The 25,410-nt window shown below is 50.8% G+C and overlaps 1 protein-coding gene across 1 annotated transcript; it reads left to right on the top strand.

Moving 5' to 3' along the window:
* Window positions 1-635: 635 nt before the first annotated feature.
* arhgap20 (Rho GTPase activating protein 20) lies at window positions 636-23,309 on the top strand. The gene is made up of 15 exons (XM_018739951.2): window positions 636-1,054; window positions 3,836-3,921; window positions 9,609-9,779; window positions 11,015-11,164; window positions 12,167-12,208; window positions 12,330-12,414; window positions 12,815-12,892; window positions 12,986-13,052; window positions 13,483-13,671; window positions 14,355-14,533; window positions 15,072-15,236; window positions 16,855-16,967; window positions 17,639-17,828; window positions 19,208-19,322; window positions 20,030-23,309. Exons 1-15 carry the CDS (start codon window positions 950-952, stop codon window positions 21,787-21,789), a joined length of 3,495 nt encoding a protein of 1,164 aa, XP_018595467.1. The 5' UTR covers window positions 636-949; the 3' UTR covers window positions 21,790-23,309.
* The last annotated feature ends 2,101 nt before the right edge of the window (window positions 23,310-25,410 follow it).

Raw genomic sequence — 25,410 nt, 5'->3', positions numbered from 1 at the left:
AATCATCCATAAGCATCACCCCACACGCAGTGCGTAAAGCCGACGCTCCGAGCTTCGTAGCGCCACCTGGCGTCGCCCCGCTGAAGCAGCCGCTCCGCACAGAGGAGTCGCTTCTGTGTCCCCGGGACGCGTGCAGTTTCATGGCAAACATCCAACAAGTGAAATGATTAAGATTTTCCTGGAGAAAAATTAACAGGTTTTTTTTTTTTTATACTAGTGACATAATATTTCATAAAATTAAGAATATACTGTATTTGATCGTTTACGCTTCAGTTATTTATTAATTTTGTGTCGTAAAAAGCTGCTAAATGGAATTAATTGCCAGCAGACAGTGTCCAGCAGTTCTGCTCTGCTCTCCAAAAAACTCTTTTCTTTTCCATGATTATTTCCACGTTGCGCAGAAGGAATAAAAGTGGAGGTAAACTGAGTGAGCTAAGGCGCGGACTCGTGTATTAATCCACGTGCGTCGTACAACAAACAGAAGATACCGAGGAAACAGAGGACGATATCATGATTGTAGGGATGCGTGCTTGCGTGCGTGCGCGCGCGTTTCTTTCCCTCTCCGGGCGACCGGCGCTAGGACCCTGGGACAAGGAGGAGCGTGCCAGGCTCGCGGTGAGTGAGCGATAGTGTGTGTGTGTCACAGCGTGTGTGTGTCAGTGCGAGGGATGGACGAGGTGCCGAGAGCCTCATCTCGGCGTGCAGTTTAGGCAACATCAGGAGCCAGGTGTCGTGCGGCAAACCGGAGACCCCCTCGCGCGGGGATGATCATGATCATGACGATATGATGATGAGGATGAGGATGAGGGCTGCGGAGGTTCGTCACACGGTTCGCTTCTTCTTGTGCTTCGCGATTGTCATCGGACGGATGGTGATGATGGGTTCGAGCGCGGACTGAGGAGGACCGAGGAGTGCGGCGCGCGCGTCCCTCGGACCCGCGCGGCTCTTGATGGAAACCATGTCTCCGCAGCAGGAGGAGAGTTCGGGTCAGACCCGCTCCGCGTCTCTCAGCGGCGACTCGCGCCTCTGCCTCTTACCTGAGGGCAAGAAGCAGGTAACCTGCCTGGACCCCCGCCCGGGCGCGCGCTCTTGTGTGTGTGTGTGTGTTAACGGAGCACAGACTGCTCGCTTCTCCATTTCCACCGTGTGTTACTTACTGTGTTAGCGGAGCTCGTGGCGTTTGCGCGTGACGCGCCTGGTTACTTATGAAGCGCGTCGCCGACCGATCATCATGTTGTGTCTTATGTGTGTGCGCGCGCCCCTCCCGTTAAGCCTGAACTTCAGGGCTCCTGCTACTTTGTTCTCCTGCGCACTTCCGTATGTAATCAATGATGTCCTTTAATGTCCTTTATTGATACGCTGAGTTGAGCGCTACCTGCCTGGTGCGCGTGCACGAGGCGGGTGGTCACTCAGGTGCTCATTGAAGTCGGAAGGAGAGTCGCTGGAACCCGAACGCGGCGATGTGAGGTGCGCGCGCCACGCGCGAGTCCGGCGGGATTTTTCATGTTGCGTTCCGAGGAATGTCCCCGCGTGGGGTTGTTTGGGGTTTAGGGTTAAGGTTTGGAGTTTGGGGTGAGGGTTTAGGGTACTGACCTGACCTGCCACCATGACCATGGCATGTCTGTGCGGCCATCAGGTCTTCCGTCACCGGCGGGACACCCTTTTTTACGCTGATCTCACCCCATTTTACATCCCGGTGCCGTAATCTGTGGGACGCGAGTAAAGAGCTCGAGAGCGCAGTGTGTGAACTGCCCGTAGCGCGTGTCCCTTACTCTGCTCTGCTCTGCTCTGCTCTGCTGCACCGCGTTTCACCCTGAGAAAACGAGAAATCCCGGATGGTGCTGCTTAGGGTCGTCGTCGCCTTTGGACTCGAAGGAGCCGAAGGTCCCGGGTTCGAGTCCCACCTCCTTCTGTAGTCCCCTCGATCAAGATTCTTACCCTGAAGTGATGTAGTAAAAGTTACCCAGCTGTACAAATGAGCAAATGCCAAAATGGGTGTCAAACCTTGGAGAAAAGTGTCTGATTTATGAATAAACATGGAAAAAAAAGGGAAACGATAACCCCATGCCTTACCCTGTTGATGACCTGGCTGGTGTCATCCTGGGGGCAGATAATGCAAAATGCCCCCCCTGTCAGAGGATGATGTGGTGTGGAAAGGTGGTGATTTCCTTGGAAATGAGGGGGGGTTTGACTAGGAAATTGGGGGGTGAAGGTGTGAGAATGACATCCTGTGTCCAGAGGTGTTGGATCTGGTACTGTGGTGATTCCTGTTTTACTAGTATTAACCATGTGGACCTTGAAAGGAAACTCCTGTCTGAAATCAGTAAAACGCGGTAAATGGGCCTTGAGTTCCAGTATGTTTGGGATTGTGCTGCCCTGCCCTGGGCTGCCCCACAGTGTGGTTGAGGCATCGTGGTGATGGGGGGGGTGAGAACGCCACCCGCTAGGACACCTTTGCCTGGCGTCTGCCTCTCGACCCAGTGCCACGTGCCCCCGCGTTGGCATCCCCCCCCTCCCCCGTTGCTGACTCAGCTGCCTGCGTCTCAGTGGCTGCTGTTCAGTGTGAGTTTAACTCACCCCCCCAACGAGACAGAAAAAACTGGTTGTTTACTGATCCACTGAAAAATTTGTGGGTTCAAATCCCAGGAAGCTGAAGACAGAAAGCTCCGGAAGTCGATTCTGCCCGTTTCGCCGTCATGCCCCCCATGCTGTGTTAACAGAAGCCCCTGAGTTGTGCTGGTGTGTGTGTGTGTGTGTGTGTGTGTGTGTGTGCGCGCGCGCGCACGTGTGTGGGGAGTGCTCCGAGCAGCGCCGCGATAACGCTACTCGCCACCGAATCAAACACATCTGTGCATTTTCTGCCGATGCGCCGAGGAAAGGGTCTCACAGACCCCCTGTGGAGCTGCTTCGCGTTCTGCCCTAGAATTGGTCACACATCTGCCTACCACAGCAGCATTACAGACACACACATAGTGCAACTTTGTAACCAATCCACCTGAAACACATGTCTGTGGAGGGTGGTAGGAAACCAGAGCACCCGGAGGAAACATGCAAACTGTACACCGACTGACCGGGATTCGAACCCACATACAGTTGCACGCCCAGTGCTGTCCTGCAAGCATCCAGAGTTTGTTTTGGTTCCTTTTCCCATGTGGGATGCACCTTTTACCTTCCTTTTACCTGCAGTGTAGTAAAAATGTTTAGTTACCATGAACAAATAATTGAAAACGGTAATAAATAGTTTCCTGTGTCCCAGTCGCTGAATTGCTGTTCATTCCATTCAGTCAGGAAGTTAGAACCCACCCCCCCAAGCACCGCATGCCCGTGGGGAAGGGAAACCGACGACAGAAAATACCGGAAAAGGGGTCTTGTTGGGATGCGAGTTTTGCACTGCAGTGTGGATCACGAAATGATGTTTTACATAATGATTCTCCGCCACTGTGGCTGCCACCCCCCCCACCATGTTTATGTGACCTTTAAGCTCTTTTACGGTCTCATTGTTATATGGGGCTTTTTAGGGGTCTAAGCACACCTTTTACAGCCCACACACGGGAGCTTTTCCATGTCCATTCCGTCCGCAGACGTGTGTGTTTATCGAGGTGAAACTCATTTATACGGTGTAAAGAACACGGGATGAGCTTTTCGGTGAAAAGAAGGGAAAGTTCCGGATGTCTGCGGCGTCGCTCACCGTCCTGCGCAGCGAGACGAGGATGTTGGACGCTTGTCTCCTCCGCTCAGCTCGGGTTTGTTCTCTGGGGGGAGGGCGAGCTCGGAGGTGTATGCGAGCGAAGCTAAACCTCCCTTTCTCTCTACCCCACCCTCTGGTGTCCCACAGAAGATGAAGAGTTTGACGCAGCGCCGGCAGTCGGCTCCCTCCCTGGTCATCAGCAAAGCCCTGACCAGAACCAGAACCGTATCCAGGTACGGCGCCATCCAGCTAGCTGCGTGCGCGTGTGCGTGCGTGTGCGTGAGAGAGAGAGAGACGGACACGTCCGCACGCCAACGCGCTCTCGGACGAACATCCCGAGGTGTCTCCGTTGGCGCGGGGACGTCGGCGAATGACGCTTTGCGTGGAGTACGTGGAATCGGCGCGGAGTCGCCGCCTGGGCTCAGTGAACGCTCGAGAAGGAAAACGGTCGTTCGGGCGGAGCTCTCGGTGTGTGTTTTGGCTCCGCTCGAAATGTATCGCCGTGAGCTGGACCATCAGATAACGTCCAACACCCTCACACCTTAATTTATTCTTAAACGCAAGTGCGCTGAGCTCCTCTGGGCCAAAATCAACAGCTTGGCGTGATTTCTTGCAAAGGAAATGGTGATTTTTTTTTTTTTTTTTCCTTCTTTCTTTTTTCCCCTCCCTCTCCTCCCCCCCGAAGCCCCCAGCATCATTATTCCAGCACGGCCCGTATTTCATTTTCATTATTCTTAGATGCCTCAACAAAGAGTGTAAGCGCACGGTCTCAAAGTACACAAATCACGTGAGCGCCGCTCTCTGACTGCCCCTCACAATGGGAGCAGTTCTCGTCCTTTATGGGCTCCGCACCCTGACCTTTGCCCTGCTGTACCGCGCCGTCAGGGGTCACTGGGCAAGGTATTCCAAGAGTTCGCGGCCCTGGCGCTTACCGCCGCCCGATGGCCGCGGCGATTGTTCGCCTTTTTCCTGCGCCGTGACCCTCCGTCCGGCGCTCCTCCGTGAGCGATGCGTCGGCCGGGAGGAACTCCGGGAATCCGCTGCCCGTCTTTGTCACCTTGTCGAAGAATCTGTCCGCCGACGCGTCAGTTTTTCCGAATGATTTATTTCACCTGTGGGCATTTTACAGTTTTTATTCCAGAGGTTTCAGTATGCGGTTGAGGTCATCTAGATGATGCAGTTTGAACGGTGGACCAAAGCCCAACCCGAAGGCCTGTCTAGTGTTTGTCTTCCATACTGAGAAGTGGGGATTGTTCCCCGACCCCTTCGAGGAAAGACTCCGGGAACAAAGTCTGTGGCCGCAGCGGAGCCTGTAGAGCGAACGCGAGGAGAACGTCCGTGAGTCTCTTGGTCCTGGTTGATGGTAAAACGGTTTTGCCTCTTGTGTTCGGAGCTCCAGATCTTGAAAGTAGGGGGGCCACTCAAGGGGTGGGTTTGGTGCGCATCCCTGGGCGAGTCGCGCTTCTCGGGCTCTTGAGCCGTTGCCCTCGAAGGACATCCCGCGGGAGCCAGAGGAAGAGAGCAGTGGAAACGCGCGTCGTCGCCCATCCCGGCCCATCCCGGCCCATTCCAGCTGGAGCGTGTGGAAGACCCGTTGACGTTTCTGCACCTCTCAACTCCTGTGTGTTGGGAATCGCAGGCCCATCATCTCCGCTTCATCCTCCTCCTCTTTGGGCCATTCTGCCGGTGTCTGATGTGCTGTGTGAAAGATGGGCGGGGCACTGGGGGCGACCTTGTGTCCAGCAGGAGATTAATGGCCTGGGTGCACAATGCAATGCAAAGTGCTTCTTTACCGCGTTTTACTCGCACCCTTGACGGATATTTCTGGTTGACGGTTGAGTCCGAGCCCAAGGAACGCAGAGCTGGAGGCCGTATGTTTTTCACCCAGAGGTCCTTCTCGTACTGTGATTTACCTGCTTTTCCTCTTTGGTCGTCCTTTCTAAAAGTGCAGTCATTACACTACAGTGTGTGAAGGAGCTGGAGCGAAAACGAGTCGCATTTTCTTCTTGGAACCGAAGACAAAACTGTAGACAGGCCTTTGGGTTGGGCTTTGGTCCACCGTTCAAAACCTGGGGCACTGCATCATCTAGATGACCTCAACCGCAGGCATCGATCTTGGTGACCGACCTCCCGACCTACCGGTGACAGCTCTGTAAAAGATGCTGCGGTTTGTCCAAGAAGAAGAGTTTTCTAATGTGATGATTGTTGTCAAGGCAACGTTGAGTTTGTGCACAACGAGGAGAAACTGGAGGTCTGAGAAGCAGAATGGGAGTCCCATTGTGTGTGTGTGTGTGTGTGTGTGTGTGTGCGCGCGCGCGTTTCTGACAATCAGCTTGTCATGACTCACAGGCAGCTGTTGCTACAGATGTTGTCATCGTTGTGACTGGAAGGAGACCCCGGCGGAGGGAATCGAAGAAGGAGCTGGTGAATGAGAGGGGCACGGAGAGATCCCGAGAAAGCGATGAAGGTCAAACCCTCTGTCTGCTTCGCTCTCTCCTGATTTGGACGAGAACTGAGGGGTCTGCGCTGTGCATCGGCGAGCAGATGAGATGAGTCGCGGTCATGGTGATCCATCCATTCATAACTGGCAAAGACGGTCCTTTGTGGACCGTCCACCGCCGCCCCCCCCCCCCCCCCCCCCCCCCCGAGCTCCAAACTCTTCAGTGTTGTCGGCCTACTCTGGAAAAGAGATGATCTCACAGGTTCCTGCTCTCCTCCTGATGTTCTTGCTTTCATACCCTGGAGCTGGAGCTCAGCTGCCCGCAAATCCCGTTTGATGAGAAGCAGAGTAGAAACATTCCTCACCGCAGTGGATACAGGTGGATGTTCTTTCGAAAGCCTTGGAAGCTTTCTCTCCGCCGCTGCCGAAACCTGATAAGTAATGGACCTTAAGTCTCATTCTTGGATTTTTATTTTTATTGCATGATTTAGGAGCCGTTCTAAGAGAACCTTTCTCCTCTAATCTCGTAACGGATTGGCTGTTGGGTCTCGAGACGCGATTCGGATTCGACGCCAGCAAGGTCTCCTCTCCGCTCCTCGTCGCTCGGGTTTCCTCATCCGTCCTCTCCTCCCTCCGCCCCGACCTTCTCGCTGCGACGGCCCTTGGGTTCGCCAGCATTTCGCCGCTCTTCGTGGGCTGGGAGCGACTTTGGAGGGGAGTTCTCTTCGTCTCCGGGTGTTCGTTGATGGAAAGTTGGAGCACGAGTATCTCGGCGGCCGTAAACAGGAAAAGAATGAAGGCCTTCAACTATTTCCTCTGTTGTCCGTAGAAATTGGGCGCAGCCCCGCCTCCGAGCGGTCCACCCAAAGCCAAAGCGGAGGTCGAGAAGAAAAAATCCTCACTTTCCCTACAATCTGATAGCTCATGTTGCCTTTTCTCCAGGCTACATTGTCTTGCCTGCGGAAATATGCTTGCGTTCCTCACTAAGATAAGAGCTCCTTGACAGCAGGGAAAAATGATCTCGGGGACGAGCGTGTTGTTCTACGCGACCGCGTTATTCATTGACCTGTCCCTCTTGGCAAAGTCAGATGTTACTTGCCGAGGGCAAGAGTGGCGATCTAGTTGGGTGCAAACGTCGCAAGTGCGGAGGGAACCGTTTTTTCTTGCTGCCCGAAGGTTTCTGATCCCCTTTTCGGAGGGATGGACGGGCCTCCTACCTCGATTCTGCTCTCGACTCAAAGGAGTCAAACGTTGGCTCCTGTGCTCTCCGGTCCGGGATCACGTTTACCCGAAGCGTCCGGGTCATGGCGCCGTGGGAACCATCGGGGACTCGCGCGATCCGGTCCTTTGCCTTTGGATCGACACCATCCGGCCCCAGCGAGAAAGTGAAAGTGAAACCCAGGTGCCCCTCAGTTGTTTCCACTGAGGCTCTTGGAAGACTCTCGTTGCAGCCTACAAGATGATTCAGGTATTCGGGCGTTCGCCGAGCTTGGCATTCAGACTGCAAACGTGAAAGGAACAACTGAACATCTGAATCGGCAACCCGAGCCGTTGTTGTCACGAACCACGTTGCAGCCTTTCAAGTTCGCAAATGACGAGACCGACTCCTGGATTTCTAATAAAACGTTACATTTAATTAAAATACCAACAAATATCCGTCGCTCCACTTGTACACTCTGAGGCAGTACACTCTTCTTTACTACTTCTTTTTTCATTTACGCAAAAAGACCAAGGAACGTAATTAACGTATGAACATCTAGTGGCAGTTCTAGAAATCGCATTTCAAATTGTACAATTAAACTCAATGCCACTCATTCATCAGCAATTACAAGTTGACAACCAAATACAAACACTTTTCCACACAACACCAACTCAAACAATAAAAATAAATACAACACGAGCTACGAACACCATCAATCTTCTAGCATTTCCAACTACTAGACGACGAAAGGATCTGAACCCCAACAATACCTACAGGACCTGGTCACTCCCTGCACCCCAGCAAGAGCGCTGAGCTCCTCCACCTCCGGCTGCTTGGTGGTCCCACTCACAAGGGTTCAATTCTAGGGTCTCTGTTCTGGATTGAGCTCCCTGTGTCCCTCGGTGCTGCTGAATCCCTCCAATGTTCAGCAAAGGTCCCGAACTCTTCTATCTCAGAGCTGTTTCTCCCCTGATCTCCTGACAGCTACATGATGTTGCGTCACATGATCTGTCACCATCACCTCCGTGTTCCCTGTCAATTATACGTGGCACTGCTTGTGTGTAATGTACACCGGTAAAAGTAGCGGTATTGGACACGGCAACCGTGCTTCAATAGTCACGTGTCTCCATCTATACCTCTGTCTGCTCTGAGATGTACTTCCCTATACTGTGCTATACGTGTAATGTGGTGTTCTAGGGTAACTGCAGTGTGTGAGGGGACACGCGTGTCATCGTGTGTTTGGAAGCTGTGTTTGGGTGTGCGCGGCGCCACGTGCGGCGCTGTGACTCTTCTGCCGCACCTGCAGCGGAATCTCGCAATAGGATCAGGATAAGGCTGAGAATCGCAGCGCTGTGTGTTCTAAATATACGAATGATCTCAGGGAATGACCTACTTAAAGGGGGGGGGGTTGTGTCTTCTTGACTGTGGTGCATGTCCTCAGGTAACACGTCTGTGTGTGTGTGTGTGTGTGCGCACTCGCTGTGTATCCGATCATACGTACCTGAATGCGGTGTGTTTCAGAGTGGCAGTGCGTGTGTGTGTGTGTGTGTGTGTGTGTGTGTGTGTGTGTTTAATTCAGAATTACTGTGTTTCCTGTGTACCAGTTGATACTTTTGTGTCTGACGCTTTTCTCCAAAGGGATGTGCCACCCAGAGTAAACAAAAGTGCATCAACAACAGATGAAGAGTTCCAGATACAGACACACACACTTGTCAGAGCAGTACTGCTGTTTTTACCAGAGTACATCACACAAGTAGCTGCAGCTGGCATTGACAGTAAGGTCATGAGGCCATGGTGACACGTGGTGTGATGGTGGGTGGTGGGGCTGTCAGGAGGTGAGCAGAGAAGTGGCTCTGAAAGAGATGGTTTGAGGCCCTTCTTGAATGTGGGAGGGACTCAGCAGCTCTGAGGAACACAGGGAGCTCATTCCAGCACACAAGGGCCCAAACTGAGAACCTACAGACCTTCAGTTCTGCACCTCTTCTCCGTGTTGTGTAACTCGGAGTGTTTTTGCCCTTACGGCGATTTTACATCGCAGTTTGCTAAATTTCTAAGGAACTTTCTGAATCTTTTTTTTTTTTTTTTTTTTTTTTTTTTTTTTAAAACTACAAAGGTAGTAAATGTTCATGAATGTACCTTGTGGGGGTGTCGACATGTGGTTGCTTCAGCTTGTGTGTGTGTGTGTGTGTGTGTGTGTGTGTGTGTGTGTGTGTGTGTGTGTGTGTGTGAAAGGTACATAACTTCCCTGTATGTGTGTGTGTGTGTCCGTCCCTCCCCAGGGAGAGCTGCTTCTCCCCCGTCAGTCCCGAGGCCTGTCCCCTCGTCCAGTCCTTCCTGGGCGCATCCAGAACGTTCCTCACACACAGCCACGTCCAGCTGAAGACGGGTCTGCAGACGCAGGAGCGCCACCTCTTCCTCTTCACCGACATCCTCCTCATCGCCAAAGCCAAGTGAGTCTCTCCCAGGAGGGCGGAGCCTGTTAGGTGGGAGGGGGCGGAGCCGGGGGTCGGCAACACCGGCAGCCTTCCTTTCGCCGGTCGGACCGCAGGCCGTAAAAGCGGGTGCCTCCCGGCGCCTGCAGCCGCATCCCCCTTCGCCCCAGGGGCCTCCTCCCATCGTGCTCTTGTGCGCCGGGACCTGTAATTAAGCAGCGCGGCGGCAGCGAGTTTTTCTGAAGCCCGAACGGGATCAACATCCTGTCATTATGTGAATTGCGGAACCGGGGCGTGTCGGCTGCGCGACACACGCTAAATATTGTGCGTGCGCGTGTGTGTGCGTGTGTGTGTGTGTGTGTGTTCGTTCCGTCGGCGTTGTATCAACACACTCGGGATGAGGCAGCGCTTCAGCAATGTTGTATAAACGTTAATCGGTGGCTGAGCCTCGTCGACCCGTGTTCCAGGTCACGTTCGCTGCAGTCTTCTAACGGTCAAAACCTGGATTTAAACATGACTCATTTATGCAAATACCGTGCTGGACCGTGCTTTACCGTGCCGGACCGGACCTCGGCCACCACCTGGTATTGCAGTAACCGAACAGCTGTGGATTAGTTTTTAATAGGGGGCACCCTTTCAAAGGTCGCAGGTTCGAATCCCACCTCCGGCTGTAGTACCCTTGAGCGAGGTGTAGAAACCGTAAATTACTCCAGTAGAATTTCCCAGCTGTGTAAATGGGTAGATCGTTGTAAGTGGATTTGGAGAAAAGTGTCACACAAATGAATAAATGTACATGTGATGTTATGTAAATATATTTCCAGAATTTTTGAAAAAGGAAGAAAAAACCTGCAAGTGAAACTGTATTTAAAAAAAAAAAAACAAAAAACAGATTATTTCAATATCTGAGACACAAAAACGTGTCTGAAGCCTTTAGCTGTAACATTAAAATAGTATAAATGCACAATTGGTAAGGCAGTGTCCTTAACGCTGTACGGTTCAACGGAAGGAACGCTGGTTGTGCAGGTGCTAAACGGTGCCTTATTTTGTGCTGTTTGGTAAAATAAAAATTATTTTTACGTACAACAACATTACTGTCGTATGAGAAATATTTTTAAGAAATGACACGTTGGAATGAGCGGACATCCCCCTCCCCTCTACGATAAGGAATTGTGGGAAGCTCCTCTGTGTGAGTCTGTGTAAGTGGCTCGTACCCGGCCCGCCCTGCTAAAACCTCCCCCCCCTCCCCCCGCCAGGTCCTCCACTCACTTCAAGCTGAAGACCCAGGCGCGAGTGAGCGAGATGTGGACGGCCAGCTGCATGGAGGAGGTGTGTGAGGGCAGCACCCACCCGGAGCGCAGCTTCGTCATGGGCTGGCCCACCTGCAACTGCGTGGCCACCTTCAGGTATCCGCAGCCACGCTCGCACCCGCGTCCTCCCGTCGACCCGGCCCCGCCGCCGCAGCTCTGAGTTTTACCTTCGATAGCGAGCGCAAACGGTCAGCTCAGTTTCGCTCAGCAGCACCTTGAAGCATCCTGTCCCACGGCTGCATCGCGTTTTCGATCGCGAAAGGTCCACCTCATTAACCGTCGCGCTGCCGGGACACCTCTTCCCTGGTACAGGTGCGCACCTGGCCACGCTTGTGGCTCTCATGGAGGAGGTGTGTGTGCGTGTGCGTGTGTGTCTGGTTTCATCTTCATCTGCTCATCATGGGCTGAAAGGGGAACGACCTCAGGTGAACCTACTGCTGAGGGTCGCTTTCGTTCACTAAGACCTGCAGAGGGGAACAGCGTTGGGCCCGGGTTCGAATTCTTGCCTTTTTCACGGTTCTTACCCTGCACCGATGCAGAGACAGTTACCGTGCTGTGTTAACAGGTAAATCAGGGTAATAAGCTCAGTGTACAAACCTTGGGAAAAGGGCCTCGTCGTCCATGACGGTAATGTCGGCGCTCCGGTGACACACGGCACACAGAGTGCTCGATTTCCCCACTGACGGTATTTGTCGTACTCGGTGTCCATCGTCTGCTCTCGCCCACGGGGAACGTGTGCGGAGGGAAACTGGAGCCGCGATGGTCTCCGAAACGAGATGTTTGCTCGCTCGCACGTTTTCGTTTGGCGCTCTGTCTCGGTGATCCCGGAGGGCTTGTTAATATCCGGAGAGGGCGACCGGGAGCACTTTGGACCGGCTCTCGTTGTGCCGACCTTGTGCCGCGGGGCAGGGCGGTCGAGCGCCGATCTTGGGGCCTGGCGGCGTGTGCCAGAGCGGTAAAACTTCCCTCGTGAGCGTTTTTACGGTGCAGTTTAAGAGCAGAGTTACGTAGCGAGGGCAGAGTTTTACAAGCGGCGAGCGTGGTTGTTGTTTCTCGAGCGTGTTTCGCGGTTTCACTTTGCCGCTCCTCCTCTTGCAGCTCCGCGGAGCAGAAAGACAGATGGCTCTACTTAATCCAAAGGTGAGTAGTCGGGACCGTAGTCGACCTCGACCGTGACCCCCGTTCCCACGCTGTCCCTTCACATGGCCACGCCTGTTCGGTCTCGGTGCCACCTGACGTCCCGACCGTTGTTCTTCCGCAGCCGAATGAAACAGGAGAAAGACAAAGACGACCCTAAAACTGTTCCGCTGAAGATATTTGCAAAAGACGTCGGCAACTGCGCCTACGTGAGTGAAGCACTCAAACATTGTGTGTGTGTGTGTGTGTGTGTGTGTGTGTGTGTGTGTGTGTGTGTGTGTGTGTGTGTGTGTGTGTGTGTGTGTGTGTGTGTGTGCGTGCGCTCACTTAGCTTTCGGTGTTAACCAGGGAAAGCTCAGTACAGCAGATAGTGCAGTGGTTAGAGCTGTGGCCTTGCCCTCAAAGTACCTGGGTTCAAATCCCACCTCCTGCCCTTGAGCAAAGTACTCATGCTCAATTACCCCCCTGTATAAATGGGGAATAATTGTCAGTGGCTCAGTGTTGTAAGTTGCTTTGGATAACAGCCTCAGCTAAAGAAATGAATGAGTGTGTGTGTCTGTGGAAATCATGCCACACATAATGGCCCTGAATTGATGCTTCTCTTTCTAGTCCAAGACTCTGGCTGTCAGCAACTACGACTCGACCAGCGACGTCATTCGCATGGCGCTGCAGCAGTTTGGGATTTTGGTGCGTGCGTGCGCGTGCACATGTGTGAGCAGATGTGCGTATGGGTACAAATTCTTGGGCACTGATGCTTCTTAACGGCTCTCCCGCTCTCAGGCCTCGGAGAGGGACTACCAGCTGTGGGTGAGCTCGAGGAGGGACGCCGCCCCGTACCCCCTCATTGGTGAGTGTGGACGATGTTCCTCTTCACCTGCTCCACCTCCAGGCCTCCGTCCATCTCGGACGTCCCCTTATTGCCCACGTTTTCCTCCGATTCGGTGGAGCGATGGTTTCCTGTCGGGTCTGAGTTCCCTGCGAGAGACACAGTTCCCATGAAATGTTTGTTTTTGTTGTCGGGGGGATTTTCTCCTTTGAAGCAGCAACTCGTTTCACTTTGGACTCGGTCCTTGCTCCATTGTTTGTTGAAATCCACGGCAGCTTCCAGCCCCCCGCCTCCTTTTTTGCTGTTGCAAAGTATTTTAGTCTTTTCATTCCCTAACCGATTTACCTAATCCGGATTCCGAAACGTGAGCGCCGCAGAACTACATGTTGTCGAAGCCCTGTCGCATCTCATGAAGGGGGAGAATGTGCCTCTGACACTTGGACCTTTACAGGTCACGAGTTCCCCTTCAGCATCAAGATGAGCCACATCCGGGATCCCTTACCACAGACCGGTGGAGGGAAGGATGCCGTAACCCCTCCGGGCCTGCAGGGGGCGCTCTTGCTGGAACAGCTGCCCCTTCACATGCAGTGTCAGTTCATCCTCAAGCCGAGCCGCTCGGCCGCAGGTCAATCCTTAACGGGTAAGGCCCCCGCTCAAAGAGGGCCCATCTACACATCCACGCCCTGCACGAAGTGTCCATGAGAACCTCCAGAGGAATGGCGGAGGAAAGTTGGACGGGAAGGGGTGCGGGGTGGAGACATGGAAAGGGAGAGGGAGAGCGACCGGAGGAGGGCTGGGGTGTATTTTTCAGAGTCTGATGTAACCGCAGGGCTCCTCTCGAATTCTTGCAAGCATGTGTCACAAAATTGTCCAACTGCTTGTGCACATGAAAACACTGGCGCGAGCCAGATTTCTCTTCAGTGGTGTGGGACTCGTGTTTTAAAGGAACCTCCTTCCCCCTCCTCCGAGCGCTGTCGAGAACTCCCCCGTCTTCGCTCGCCGTTGTGTTCCAATCGTAATTTTTCCCAGTTCCATCAGGATTTTCCGTTCCACGCCTCTTTCCATTCCGTCCCGTTTTCTCCTCCATTCCCACAGCTTGTTCTCCTTCCATAGCCCATCTATTCATATTCTTCCTGTAGTCATTCATTCGTACCTCGGGACTTGTGCTCCGGTGTTGCCAATCCCTTACTTTTACCTTACCACTATTTCGTGTACCGGAATGTCAACTTGTCGAAGCTCTGGTCAAAGATCCGCTTGTACTGGGAATATAAAGGCTGTGTTTTGCAGTGGTGTTTAATGCCCCCTTTGTCTCCGTCCCCAAAGATCATGGTCCCAAGCCTTTCAGGAGGAAACGCTCCCTCCTCAGCTGGGCGTTCTGGAGAGGGTCCACCTCCCAGCTGGACGAACCTCCGCCGTCGCCTGCCGCCCCAGCCACCGGTCGGCTCTTTGGCTTGCCCCTCAGTGCCGTATGCCAGGACAACGCCCTCCCCAAACCCATAATGGTGAGCACGGTGACCACGCGGTCATGCTGAGCAGCCCTGTGTGGTTGCCCCAGAGTTCTTCATCATGAGGGCGTTGCTAACAGCAAGGCAAAACACCCACAGAGCTCCCTTACATCCCTGTGATGCTAAATAAGGGCATTTTGTGGTCATCTTCTCTTTGGTTTGAAGACATCTGCAATCTGTAATCATCAAGTTCCTCTGTATTCTTGAGTGTGTCTGGTTGGATGTGACTGTAGTGCGCATGACTTGCTCCCAAGCTGCGATCGAGACTGTTTTACATACTTTTGTGTGGGGAAAACGGCGTCAGCAGTTATTCATTTAATCTTCGTTACTGAAAAATTTCCTGCTGCATCCAGATCCCGGCTGGTAATCTCTCATGTGGTAAACGGAGTAAACTTAACTTCTCAGGCACCAGACAACCAGAAAACACAGATGACTAGTGACTGAATGCGTAACATCAGGGTATGCTGTTTAAGAGCACCATTTGGCATCACCAGTGGCTAATGTGCAGTTGGCCCTTCTCTCCTGCTGCGTGAAGGACATGCTGGAGGTCCTGTTCCACCAAGGCCCGCAGACAAAGGGCATCTTCCGCCGTTCAGCCAGTGCCAAACTTTGTCGCGAGCTGAGGGACAAGCTCAACTTGGGGGCTGAAGACGTCCAGCTGTCCCACGAGTCCATCTTCGTCACCGCTGCCGTCTTCAAGGTACTCTGTGTTAGGAGTCCACGTGACCGCGCTCTTGGACAACATTGGTGCACTTTGGGGAATTGTGTGTCATCAGCTGGTGTTCCTGTGGGGTTTATAGTGTGTGGGGGAAAAATGACTTGTCCCCATACTGTATGGTCCTAAGATATGGTTTCAAGATATTTCTCGCATTTACATGTATTAATTTGTGAGACACTTTTCTCCAAAGTGATGTACGTCTCATAGAAGATACATGTGTAGAAGTGTTCATTACATTAGGAGAAAGAGACACTGAGATTCAGACGTTAAGTGCAGTTAGTCTCTTTCCACCATATGAACCAATGTTCGTAACACGGGTAGCTGCATAAAACTTTATCAAAATATCGGCGATTCCTAATCACCTTCCTAGTAATATACTGTATATATATTTTTTTGCGATATATATAAACATTTACATTACATTACAGGAGTAGTTATGTAAAGGTTTATCCAGCATGATCTCAAAGTGGTAGTGCATGAACATATACACCTTATGTGAACTTAAGAGATGATGGGCAAAGTGAGTCTGGAAGAGGTGACTTTTCAGACCCTTTTTAAATGTGGACAGAGATTCAGCAGTTCTGAGAGGGGGGGAGGTTATCCCACCACAACGGAACCAGAACCAAGAACCTTCATGGTTTACCTTTCGTGCGTGGGAACACCAAGCGAGCAGAAGTAGACGAGCGAAGCGGTCTGGTTGGGGTGTAGCGGATGAGCAAGTCTTGTAGAGTCTTATGAAGTCTCAAGTCTTACTGTGGGGTCTTTGGCTCTGCATCTTTAACATCCAAAGCGGTCAGTAGAAAAGATGTTTTCAGTATTCAGAAACAGCCGTCTCAGCTTCCTTGTTGAATGAGGTCTAAATCCGTGACTTCAAAACCAGTCAAGTTCGACCATATTAGTTTGACTGAAATCCTAGATTGATTCATAGAAACGTCTGCCAGGAGGAATGGGAACTTTTTGACCGCAACGCTGAAGGCAAAAAAAAAATTAAGCAAGAGCCCATGAAGGCTCAGGTGGTTGTATCAAGAATTCAAACCAGCTGCAGAGCAACGCTGCCAAACGGCGTCCTGGAACGAGCTGCCAGAATTCTATTAGACAAGGCCTCGTCCCACTGTCTGGAATTAATACGCTGAAAATCAATACACTCGAAAGAGCCACAAAGAGCAGAGAAAATTGTGTTTGTGTATTTCGAAATTGAGTCCAGACCCTGGGCGTAAGCTCCTGACTATCAGAACTCAATATCAATGATCCAAAAATGATGCTAATCTGGAAACAACTCTGCCTGAGTGAGCAACTGGAGGAGCTGGTTCCATCTGTGTGTGTGTGTGTGTGTGTGTGTGTGTGTTTCCTATCAGGCAGTCAGTCAAAGCCATGGTGCCAGGCCCGTCCTGCTGAAACCTGTCCATCATCTTGCTTATGCAAGGTTGCTAAGATAATCTAATCTCTTTATCTCCACATGCTCATACTAATGTCCAGTGGCATGATGTCCTTGTGACAGAGTGACATGATGAGTCCAGGGGACCTGATGGAAAGATGGAATCCATTCCCAGTCCAGCAACTTCCCATTTATGCTTCTGGAAAAACTTCTTGTCCCACACAGGAGTTCCTGCGCAACATCCCCGGCAGCCTGCTGTCCCAAGACCTCTATGACCAGTGGGTTGGAGTGCTGGAGCAGTCAGAAGGAGAGGAGGAGCAGGTCCAGGCTGTGCAGAGGTGAGCTGAACATGAGCCCTTCTGAAGCAAAGCTTGAATACGCTCAGAGGCACCAGACAGGTCTAGGCAGGAGGGCTGGAGGAGTGAATTTTGGCATCGCCAACGGGTAAGTGTGTTGCTGGAGTAACATGAAAACAAGAATTTACTGATCTCCGGTGTCATACATCTGGAATTGTCTCCCCAGAGTCATGTGGGGAAAAATAACATGCTGTACAGAGACAAAACTGGGTCAGTCTGTTGAGCATCTGCTACCTGCCTGTGACAGTAAAATTAGTGCTTGTTGCTTATATAATCAAGGAAAAAATCTCCCAAATTAATGTCTTTTACGGGAAAGCCAGGTTTTGGTTAGGGGGAGATGACTGGAAAATGAGAAAGGATCAAGCAATGGAAGTAGATAAGCAGATAGTACTGGGAATATAAATTTGTGCCCTGTGGTAAAAGAAATGGCTAATGAAAAGAATACAACAGCATTAGGATGAGGGGGAAAAAAAGAAGCACGTGCTCTTTAATTAAAGTAATTAAAGAAAACAAAAGTGGCTTTGTGCCGCTTGGCACATCCGATGTGAGAATGAGGTGTATCGTGGATCCTGTCGGATGTAACGTGGGCCAAGCCGGTGGCTTTCCCGCGGGCGCCGCGAATCGCGATCGTTACCGTTCGGACTCTCCCCCAGGCTCGTGCGCCGGCTGCCGGCGGAGAACCAGCTGCTGCTGCGCCACGTGCTCGCCGTGCTGCACTGCGTGGGCCACAACTCCAGTGACAACCAGATGAATGCCTTCAACCTGTCAGTCTGCATTGCCCCCAGCATGCTCTGGGCCCCTGCCCCCTGCAGCCCGGAGGCGGAGAGCGAGGGCACCAAGAAGGTGAGAGGTACAAGTACTGGGGAATGATAATGTACTTTAGGAAATTGAATTGAGCTGGAGAAGACAGGAAACCCTTAAAACAGACGTCTGTTGTTCAGATGGCAGTCACCGGGTCTCTGGGGAAATTAAATTGGCTTTCCTGTTCCATCTGCCAGAAGTTTTTATAGCCCTGCTTTACAACAGCCTGCATTATTTTTGTCACAGTATCCCAAACATGCTTTGGTGAATTTAGGGTGCACACATTAAAATGTGACGGAAGTTTAAAAAAAAAATTTAAAAAAAGCATATAATTATACATTTTATTATGAACCAACTACATTGTGAATCCCAAGTAGGCCGATGGCATTGCCTATGTATTTGCAGCGCAGTGGAAATTCCGTTGCATAAATCAGTGTTTCTTGCAAATCTATGATTTATTTGGACACAATATTACAAAGAATCCCAGTTTTTTTGTTTGTTTTCCCAGATTTTTAGTTTTTCCATTCCAACATGTTTACTCTTTTTTTTCTTTTTTTTTTTTTTTGTGGTATACCAGGCCGAGTTTGACTGGAAAATATGTGAGACATTTCCTTCAGATTACTGAGGGCAGCGCTCTTCTTGTACACGGGTGGCGTGAAAACACTTTTTCCCACAGCTTATTTGTTTGCATATGTGGCGACCTCTTCAGCAGCTCAACTTAGAGGAATGTGAGACCTCGACATTTCGAGCTGCTGGCCAGGAGGACACACAGGAGCCCCGGACCGTACAGGAAGCCTAATGTTCATCTGTCCTTCCCGCTGTGATCCACAGATATAATTTAGATGTTTTCCTGTGGCTCTGCGTTGTAATAAGTTGCTGAATGACCAGTATAAGTATAGTGTGCTTCTTCGTCAACTTTTGACAGCGGCCTAATTTCAGCTAAATGCCACTTGAGGAAAACATGCTACATTGTGGTCGGGTTTCTTTGGGTTATTTTGTGACAGATAATTGAGGGCTAAGTTTGCCAAATGCAATTCACTCCAGATACTCTAGAAAAACAAGACTTTGATAGGATAATCCTGACCTTTTGGCAGGTGGCCTTGGAAGTACCTTGTTTGGGTGAGCAAGCCTATTACTTTACTTGACTCTGAGTTAATATATGCCTTAACAAATGGTGAACATTCCATACAAATCAAATAATAATAAACAATGATGACAAAAAACCCAAAATACAGTCCTTGACTGTGTAACGAACTATGGACTAAATCATCTTTGGGACTTATTTGGCGTTGCTTTCAAAAGGAAGAGCAAAATAAGAGAGAGAAAGGGTCAGGAGCAAAAATGGGAGCAGCAGTGGGTGAAGGTACAGAGTGGTTTCTGATACCTAGGACGAGAGCGAACCCCTCTTCTGTGTCATCCAGGTTTCTGAGGCCGTGCGATTCCTCATCGAGAACTGCACCAAGGTACTGGGAGATGACGTCACCACACTTTTCTGCCAGTTCCCCCAGAAGCGCGGAAGCAGCGACCAAGGATCTGGTAAGTGGGCACTTTGTTCTTTGATAGGATGTTTTGGAGGCGCTGCAGCCAAGCCATACGGCATGCGCACAAACTTGCATAGACTTTTGCATCTTATGCAAATCAATATATATTTTTTCCTTTTCAGATTTGAACCATTGTTTTAATTCAAGCAATACCTCCTTAGTACAGTGACCTGTGCTGTACTGAAGCTGAATAGGGACTGGGTCAGCACTGTTGCGGAGTCTGTTGTCGTGACATTTGTGCACTTACTGAGTCAGTCACCGTTGGCAGGAGGGAAAGGGAAGCAGGTTCTTGGGGCCAGAGGGCTTGAGAGGGTGAAATACAGTCTTTCTGATCATATCTTTACAGCGCAGGTGGGAACTGGGGTAGAAAAATAGAGGGTCGACACAAAGTCCAATCCTTTGACTATAGCAGTTCTGGGCTGGGCAGAGCCGGATCAAACCTGGATTGCTGCCAGTTGTTTTGTCTCAGTTAGGGGACCACATCCCACTAAGCCACAACTTCCTCAGACAGCCACTGCTCACTATAACTCTTTTACTTGTGTCTAAATATGGTCTCTAAATGTGGTTGTACTTCTGTCAAGAAGTCCTTGATTTACTCCAGGTCGTATTCCAGCTGCCGCTGTGTCCACAAGACATAGCTTCACGTTTTCGGAGAGATTGCACGTGTCTCGATTCTGATGCTCCCTCTTGTCACGCCCACAGATGTGTCCTCCTTCCAGATGAATGACTCGTCTTATGATAGCTTGGAGAATGAACTGAACGACGACACTGAGTCGCCTTTCCAGGATCTATGTCGACGACGAGACAAGCAGGACAACTGGAGTCGTGACTCTGTTATCACTCTGAGTGACTGTGATCTGGACCAGGCTGACTCTAAACCCGAGCCTGACCCCGAGCCTGACCTCCTGCAGCTTCCCCCGCTGGTTCGTCCTAGGAAGTTTACACCAGTCCTGCGTCAGCCCCGTACCTGTCTGCGTCCACAGGGGGATCTGTCGAGCCAGGACCTACTGTCCCCGTCCACTGGCCGACGGTTACGACGCTGCTCTGAACCCACTCTCGGCCACTCTCCATCCAGCTCGGTTGCTCACCTCCTGCAGCATCCTGCTGTGATCCGCAAGGCCAGTTATGATGCGGTGACAGCTGGCACCAAGGATGAAGAGGATCCTGAAGAGGAGGTCTTTGTTGGGCACATGCGCAGGTTGCACCTGGAGACGCGGATGGATCCAGATGAAATTCAGGGAAATGGTAGGAAGGTGCTCCAGATTGCCACAGGGTGCAAACTCAACCGGCTGCCACCACTGCGCCTGGATGCCAGCTGTTCCAGCTTGTCGTCCCCTGCCACTTCACCCTCAGCTTCCTCCATGAGTTCACTGGACAGCGCCTTCTCCCAGTACTCCACTGACTATGCCCTCTTTGCTGCCATTGAACCATGCGGCAGTGCCATGCGGACTCAAGGGAGCACCTCACCTCGTTCTCCCAGCCTGAGCACCAGTTCCCCAGCCTCTTCTGGCCATGCCCCAATCCCTATCCCCCAGCCCAGGGAAGTGTCTGACTGGGCTCAGCACCGTACAGCCTATGGCCTTCACCCTAACTCATGGCTGAAGAAGGACAACCGTTTGTCGTTGCTGCAGCCGGACCATTCTGGTCACGAGGGACTGAAAGACCAGGATCTCTGCAGCAGTCCTGGCAGTGGTCCTCTTGTCTCCAGGTCCCCTGGTGCCTGGATAGGCCTAGAGGGTGTTAGAAAGGCTCAAGACTTGGCACACCTGTCCAAGAGGAGGTCGAGCTGCCCACCGTCCTATCAGCAGGCTATACTGCAGATCCAGCACTTAAGGTCTCCCTTCTACAGGGCTAAGGACAAAGGGCTGACTGTGAAGGAGCTGAGACAACTGCATGATCAAGCAACCCAGAACAAGTCTACGGTGAATCCAAGGTCCACAGAAAGTAATGAAATCCACAGGAATACATCCACAGGAAGTGACCGAAGCCACTTGCCCCAGGAAGTGTTTTATGGTCAGAGCCCTTCGTGTTTGACTCTGCAGAAGGAGACAGTCCACTCCCCTGGTGCAGCTTTGGCCTTTCCACGCCGTGCATCCGAACCTGCGGTTATTCACTCCAGTGGCGATGGGGCACCCTCTGCTGCCCAAGAAGGGTGTCCCAAAGGCAACATGGAGCTGGTGGGAAGGAGTGTGCAGCACTGTGGCCTGCGGGTCTCCGATGTGGACCTGGTCGGCGACGAGGCTCTGGGCCACGAGACCCGGTTCTGCCTGTCGCCTTCTGCCACCAAGGCCGTGAAGGAGTACTTCTCCGTCCACGGAGACCAAGCAGTTTGCTTGCGCCAGAGCCAAGAGGTAGCCATGGCAATTGTCCAGGGCAAGAGGGAATGGCAGGGCAGGAGGTGCAGCGACCCAAGGTTCGAAGACCTCGACCAAATGTTGTTTGCCGAAGAGTCGTACGTCTGAAATGGAATAATTGCTGGAAGATTTTTAAAAGCCAATTTTGAGAAATCGGTGGATGCTCCTTTATTGTAGGACTGCATCTTGTATCTGACAGACTGTCGTCGATCACATCAAGCTGTTTGTACATTTGGTATCTTCAGCACCACTAGACGCACACACACTTGCACAAAAAAATCTGCTCCTGACAGAAAACGACTTTACATGTTTCTTTTTCTTTTTTTTTTTGCACACATCAATAATAGTCTTGCTGCTAATGTCGAGTTTGGGGATGGAGACGTTTTGATGGTTATTATTTTTGCGAGAGGAGAGGACTTCATTTTTCCCACCTCAACTCTTAAATGCTCAGTGTTCGCATTTCCAAAGCACATTATTATGTTTTAAACGCATTTTTTCGTGAATAGCTGACACTGTGGAATTGCAGTGGAGTGTTACCTGACAACAGTGACTTTAAAGAACAGAAGCGAGCTATACAGCAATAGAGGACAATTCATAAATGCATAAATATATCACCACCTACCTTGTGTCAGACTGCCTTTAGATAATATGCTTTAACAGTAGTAAATGTGCAAATATAGAACTTAAAGGAACACGTGAGACACATCATCAAAACAGCATCGGACGGAATTGAAGAGAACATCGGAGATGTTGTCCAACACGTAGCCCCTGGAGAAGGAAAAGCTGGGATATTGTGCTCAAACAGTGAGCCTTTGACAGACGTTGGCTGAGATGATGTTTGTGCGGTTTGTGACGGAGAGGAAACTCTTCCTTGACCAAGGTGTGTGTGTGTGTGTGTGTGTGCGCGCGCACCTGCCAACGTGCATAAAAATGTAATTGTGAACATGTATGCATGAGCGTCAGTCTGAGTGTGTGATGTTGACTTTGTACACATGCGTGTGCAGGTAGGTATGTCTGAGCACAGAGGAGCCTCAAGCTGCTCTGTACCATGAAGGAATGTGGGAGTGATTTTTCTCCAATGCAACGTGAAATATCTCATAGCACTTAAAATTTCTTCCCCTTCAAACCTTGTCCTCCCGTTGGATACAAAAATGTGCGATATGAGCAACACCCTTTTGAGATATTTGTGTGCGCATTTGGCATCTCTAGTGTTAGATGTAAGCGTCTGTGTATATACCGTTTTTTTGTGACACTTATTTTTCCTTGAAAAACTTTTAACAGATCATGTTGCTGCCAATAATGCGCACATGTATGACTTTTGATATAGGATATTTCAGAGACTTTCTATATATTATATATTCTATATTTTCATTACTCATTCTTTTTTTTTGTTTTGTATAGCTGTGTACTTATGTCTATATGATGCTTCAATGCGAAATGCAGTTGTAGGAGCTGTAAGAAACTGAAAGTGTATTTTTGTACATGCCAATCCTGCTGCTGACCTCCCTTAGGGATATATTTGCTATAAAAGTGCGCCATGTCGCTATATAGTTTATCGGATGTGTAATGCACCTGACAAAGGCATTATAATGACTATAATAAAGCATCACACTCCTCATGACACATCACAGTAACGCGGCACGAACTTTTATTTCTCCACCATTCACCGAATGTGCTCTGGAAGCAGTGCTGCGAGGATTAAATTGTGAGTTTTTACCTGCGTTTTTGTTACTCGGGGAAAGAAATGAAGGCAATTAACTGCATTCTTGAGGAGGAATGTACACTTCTGGGAGTTATCCATGACCTAAATTCCTTATATTCTCTTTGTCAGGACCAGGGTAGAGTGGCTCGACACACATGGTGAACCTACAGGACCAGGGTACAGTGGTTCTACGCACACCATGACTGTATAGGATTAGGGTTTGGCTAAACTTAGGCTGGTTCCTAGACTTTACAGCAGTTCCCAATGCACGACGCATCAACATTTGCAATAATTTCTAAGACTGGTGTATGCCGGTATGTCCGATATTGGACAGCGAAATTCAAAGAGTGGACCCTCGTGTTTGCAAAGCTCAAAGGCACATTACTGTCTCAGAATTACATAATGGAAGTAAAGCTATCAAATCCCGTGGGCTTGGCTAACCTTCCCGAATTACCGTCCAAGGAAAACATCTGTCGAAAGGTGTACGTTTGTGCCAATGATGCACATCTGGAACACGGTGCACGTTGGACCTTCGTCCAAACTCGCCCGCTGCACTTCCTGCCGGATCTGCGTCTCGCGGTGGTTAGTAGGTCCACCCCTGCCGAGGCTGGAAACGCAACTTGCGGTATTGGTAAGTTCGGGTTGGGGCGGCTACGCCAGCAGCGCTCCACCTCCTGAAAGTCATGTCATTGCCCAATTAACTACGTGCATCTCTCGGGGAGCAGAAATGGTACTGAGAACAAAGACGAATGATCAGGGACTCGAAGTCATAGCAGCCATGATTAACCTCGTTGAAATTCTGCAGCTGATCCCTCCGTTCAGTTCACAAATGTCATATTGTGGTGACTTTGGGGCTTGACAGCACACCCTGGTAACTTGGGGAAGAGCTGCATGGCGAAAGTGTTAGGAGAGGAGCGTGCGGGCACAGCGGGGAAAGGGCCGAAGTCCACAGGTGAGCCTTTGCGGGAATTCCACCAACAAACGTGGAGGCGAGGAGTAAGCTGAGCGGTAAGAGAGCCGCTAACAATAAGGCTCCTCTGACGTCAAGCGCTGCCCTGTTGCCCACTGCAGGCAACCATTGTTGCTGCTTGTTTATTGGATCGGCACATATGTATCCAAAGCAACTTGCATAATGGTCTTGTTATTATCTTCCCCAGACTCACACCGGGATTACCGCATTGCCGCCGCATTCTCCAAAGCCGTCTTTCTCAAGCCCTCTCTTGGCAGCACACGATGTGCGCCGATCAGCGTTCCAGCTGAGCTTTTCGTGAATTAGCCTTGATTGAGCTGTTGACTGGATTTGAACCGTGATTTTCATCCATTTTGCTATTTTGACGTTTCTGAATTCTTTCTGGGCGCTATTTCACAGGGCGTAGTTGTACCGCTGTCGACGTCTCTCTTTTCCGTGACACTTGTTTATTTGCATGCCTGAACCTGAGCAACGGTGTTAATTGGTCAGTCGGAATGTCTTTCACCCCGTTTGAGTTGAGCGTTGAAAGAGGCCCTTGAGAGAAGGTAACGGGCCAAATCATTCCGATATCGACTTCCCGCTGCATGCCGCTGCAGTTCCACTTTTGCTGAAGTTTGGTGACGGGTCCCTCAGGCTGAATTTCAAAGCCCCTTGTAACCCACTGTACCTCTATGCACTTGTACCCATAATCCCTTTCAGGGCCTTTATCGTAGCTGGAGAGATCCATTCCCCTTCACTTTACCGTAACGAGCCATGGTGTCCTACCCATCCCATGTAATCCCCCGCTTGGGAGTCCAAGCGTCAGCATCCTTCCTCGGGAAGAAAAAGCTGCGTCGTATCTTTGGCCGAGGGTTCGGCCTGTCACGTGACCCGGGCTAAGCCACCCACGGTGCGGGACAGAGGTCGAAGGTCAAGCTTATGGGCGGACTGGGCTGTAGGTACAAGGGAGTGACCAATACCTTTTCCAGGTCAATGAAGAGGTCAGAGGGCTGAATGAGCAGCAAGTTCTGCTGCTTCTGATCCATTCACATGATATGTGCTCAAAAATGCACAAATA

This window comes from Scleropages formosus, chromosome 14, assembly GCF_900964775.1.
Source record: "Scleropages formosus chromosome 14, fSclFor1.1, whole genome shotgun sequence".
Lineage (NCBI taxonomy): Eukaryota > Metazoa > Chordata > Actinopteri > Osteoglossiformes > Osteoglossidae > Scleropages > Scleropages formosus.
The sequence above is the reverse complement of the archived record's forward strand: the minus strand, read 5'-3'. Positions and strand labels throughout refer to the sequence as shown.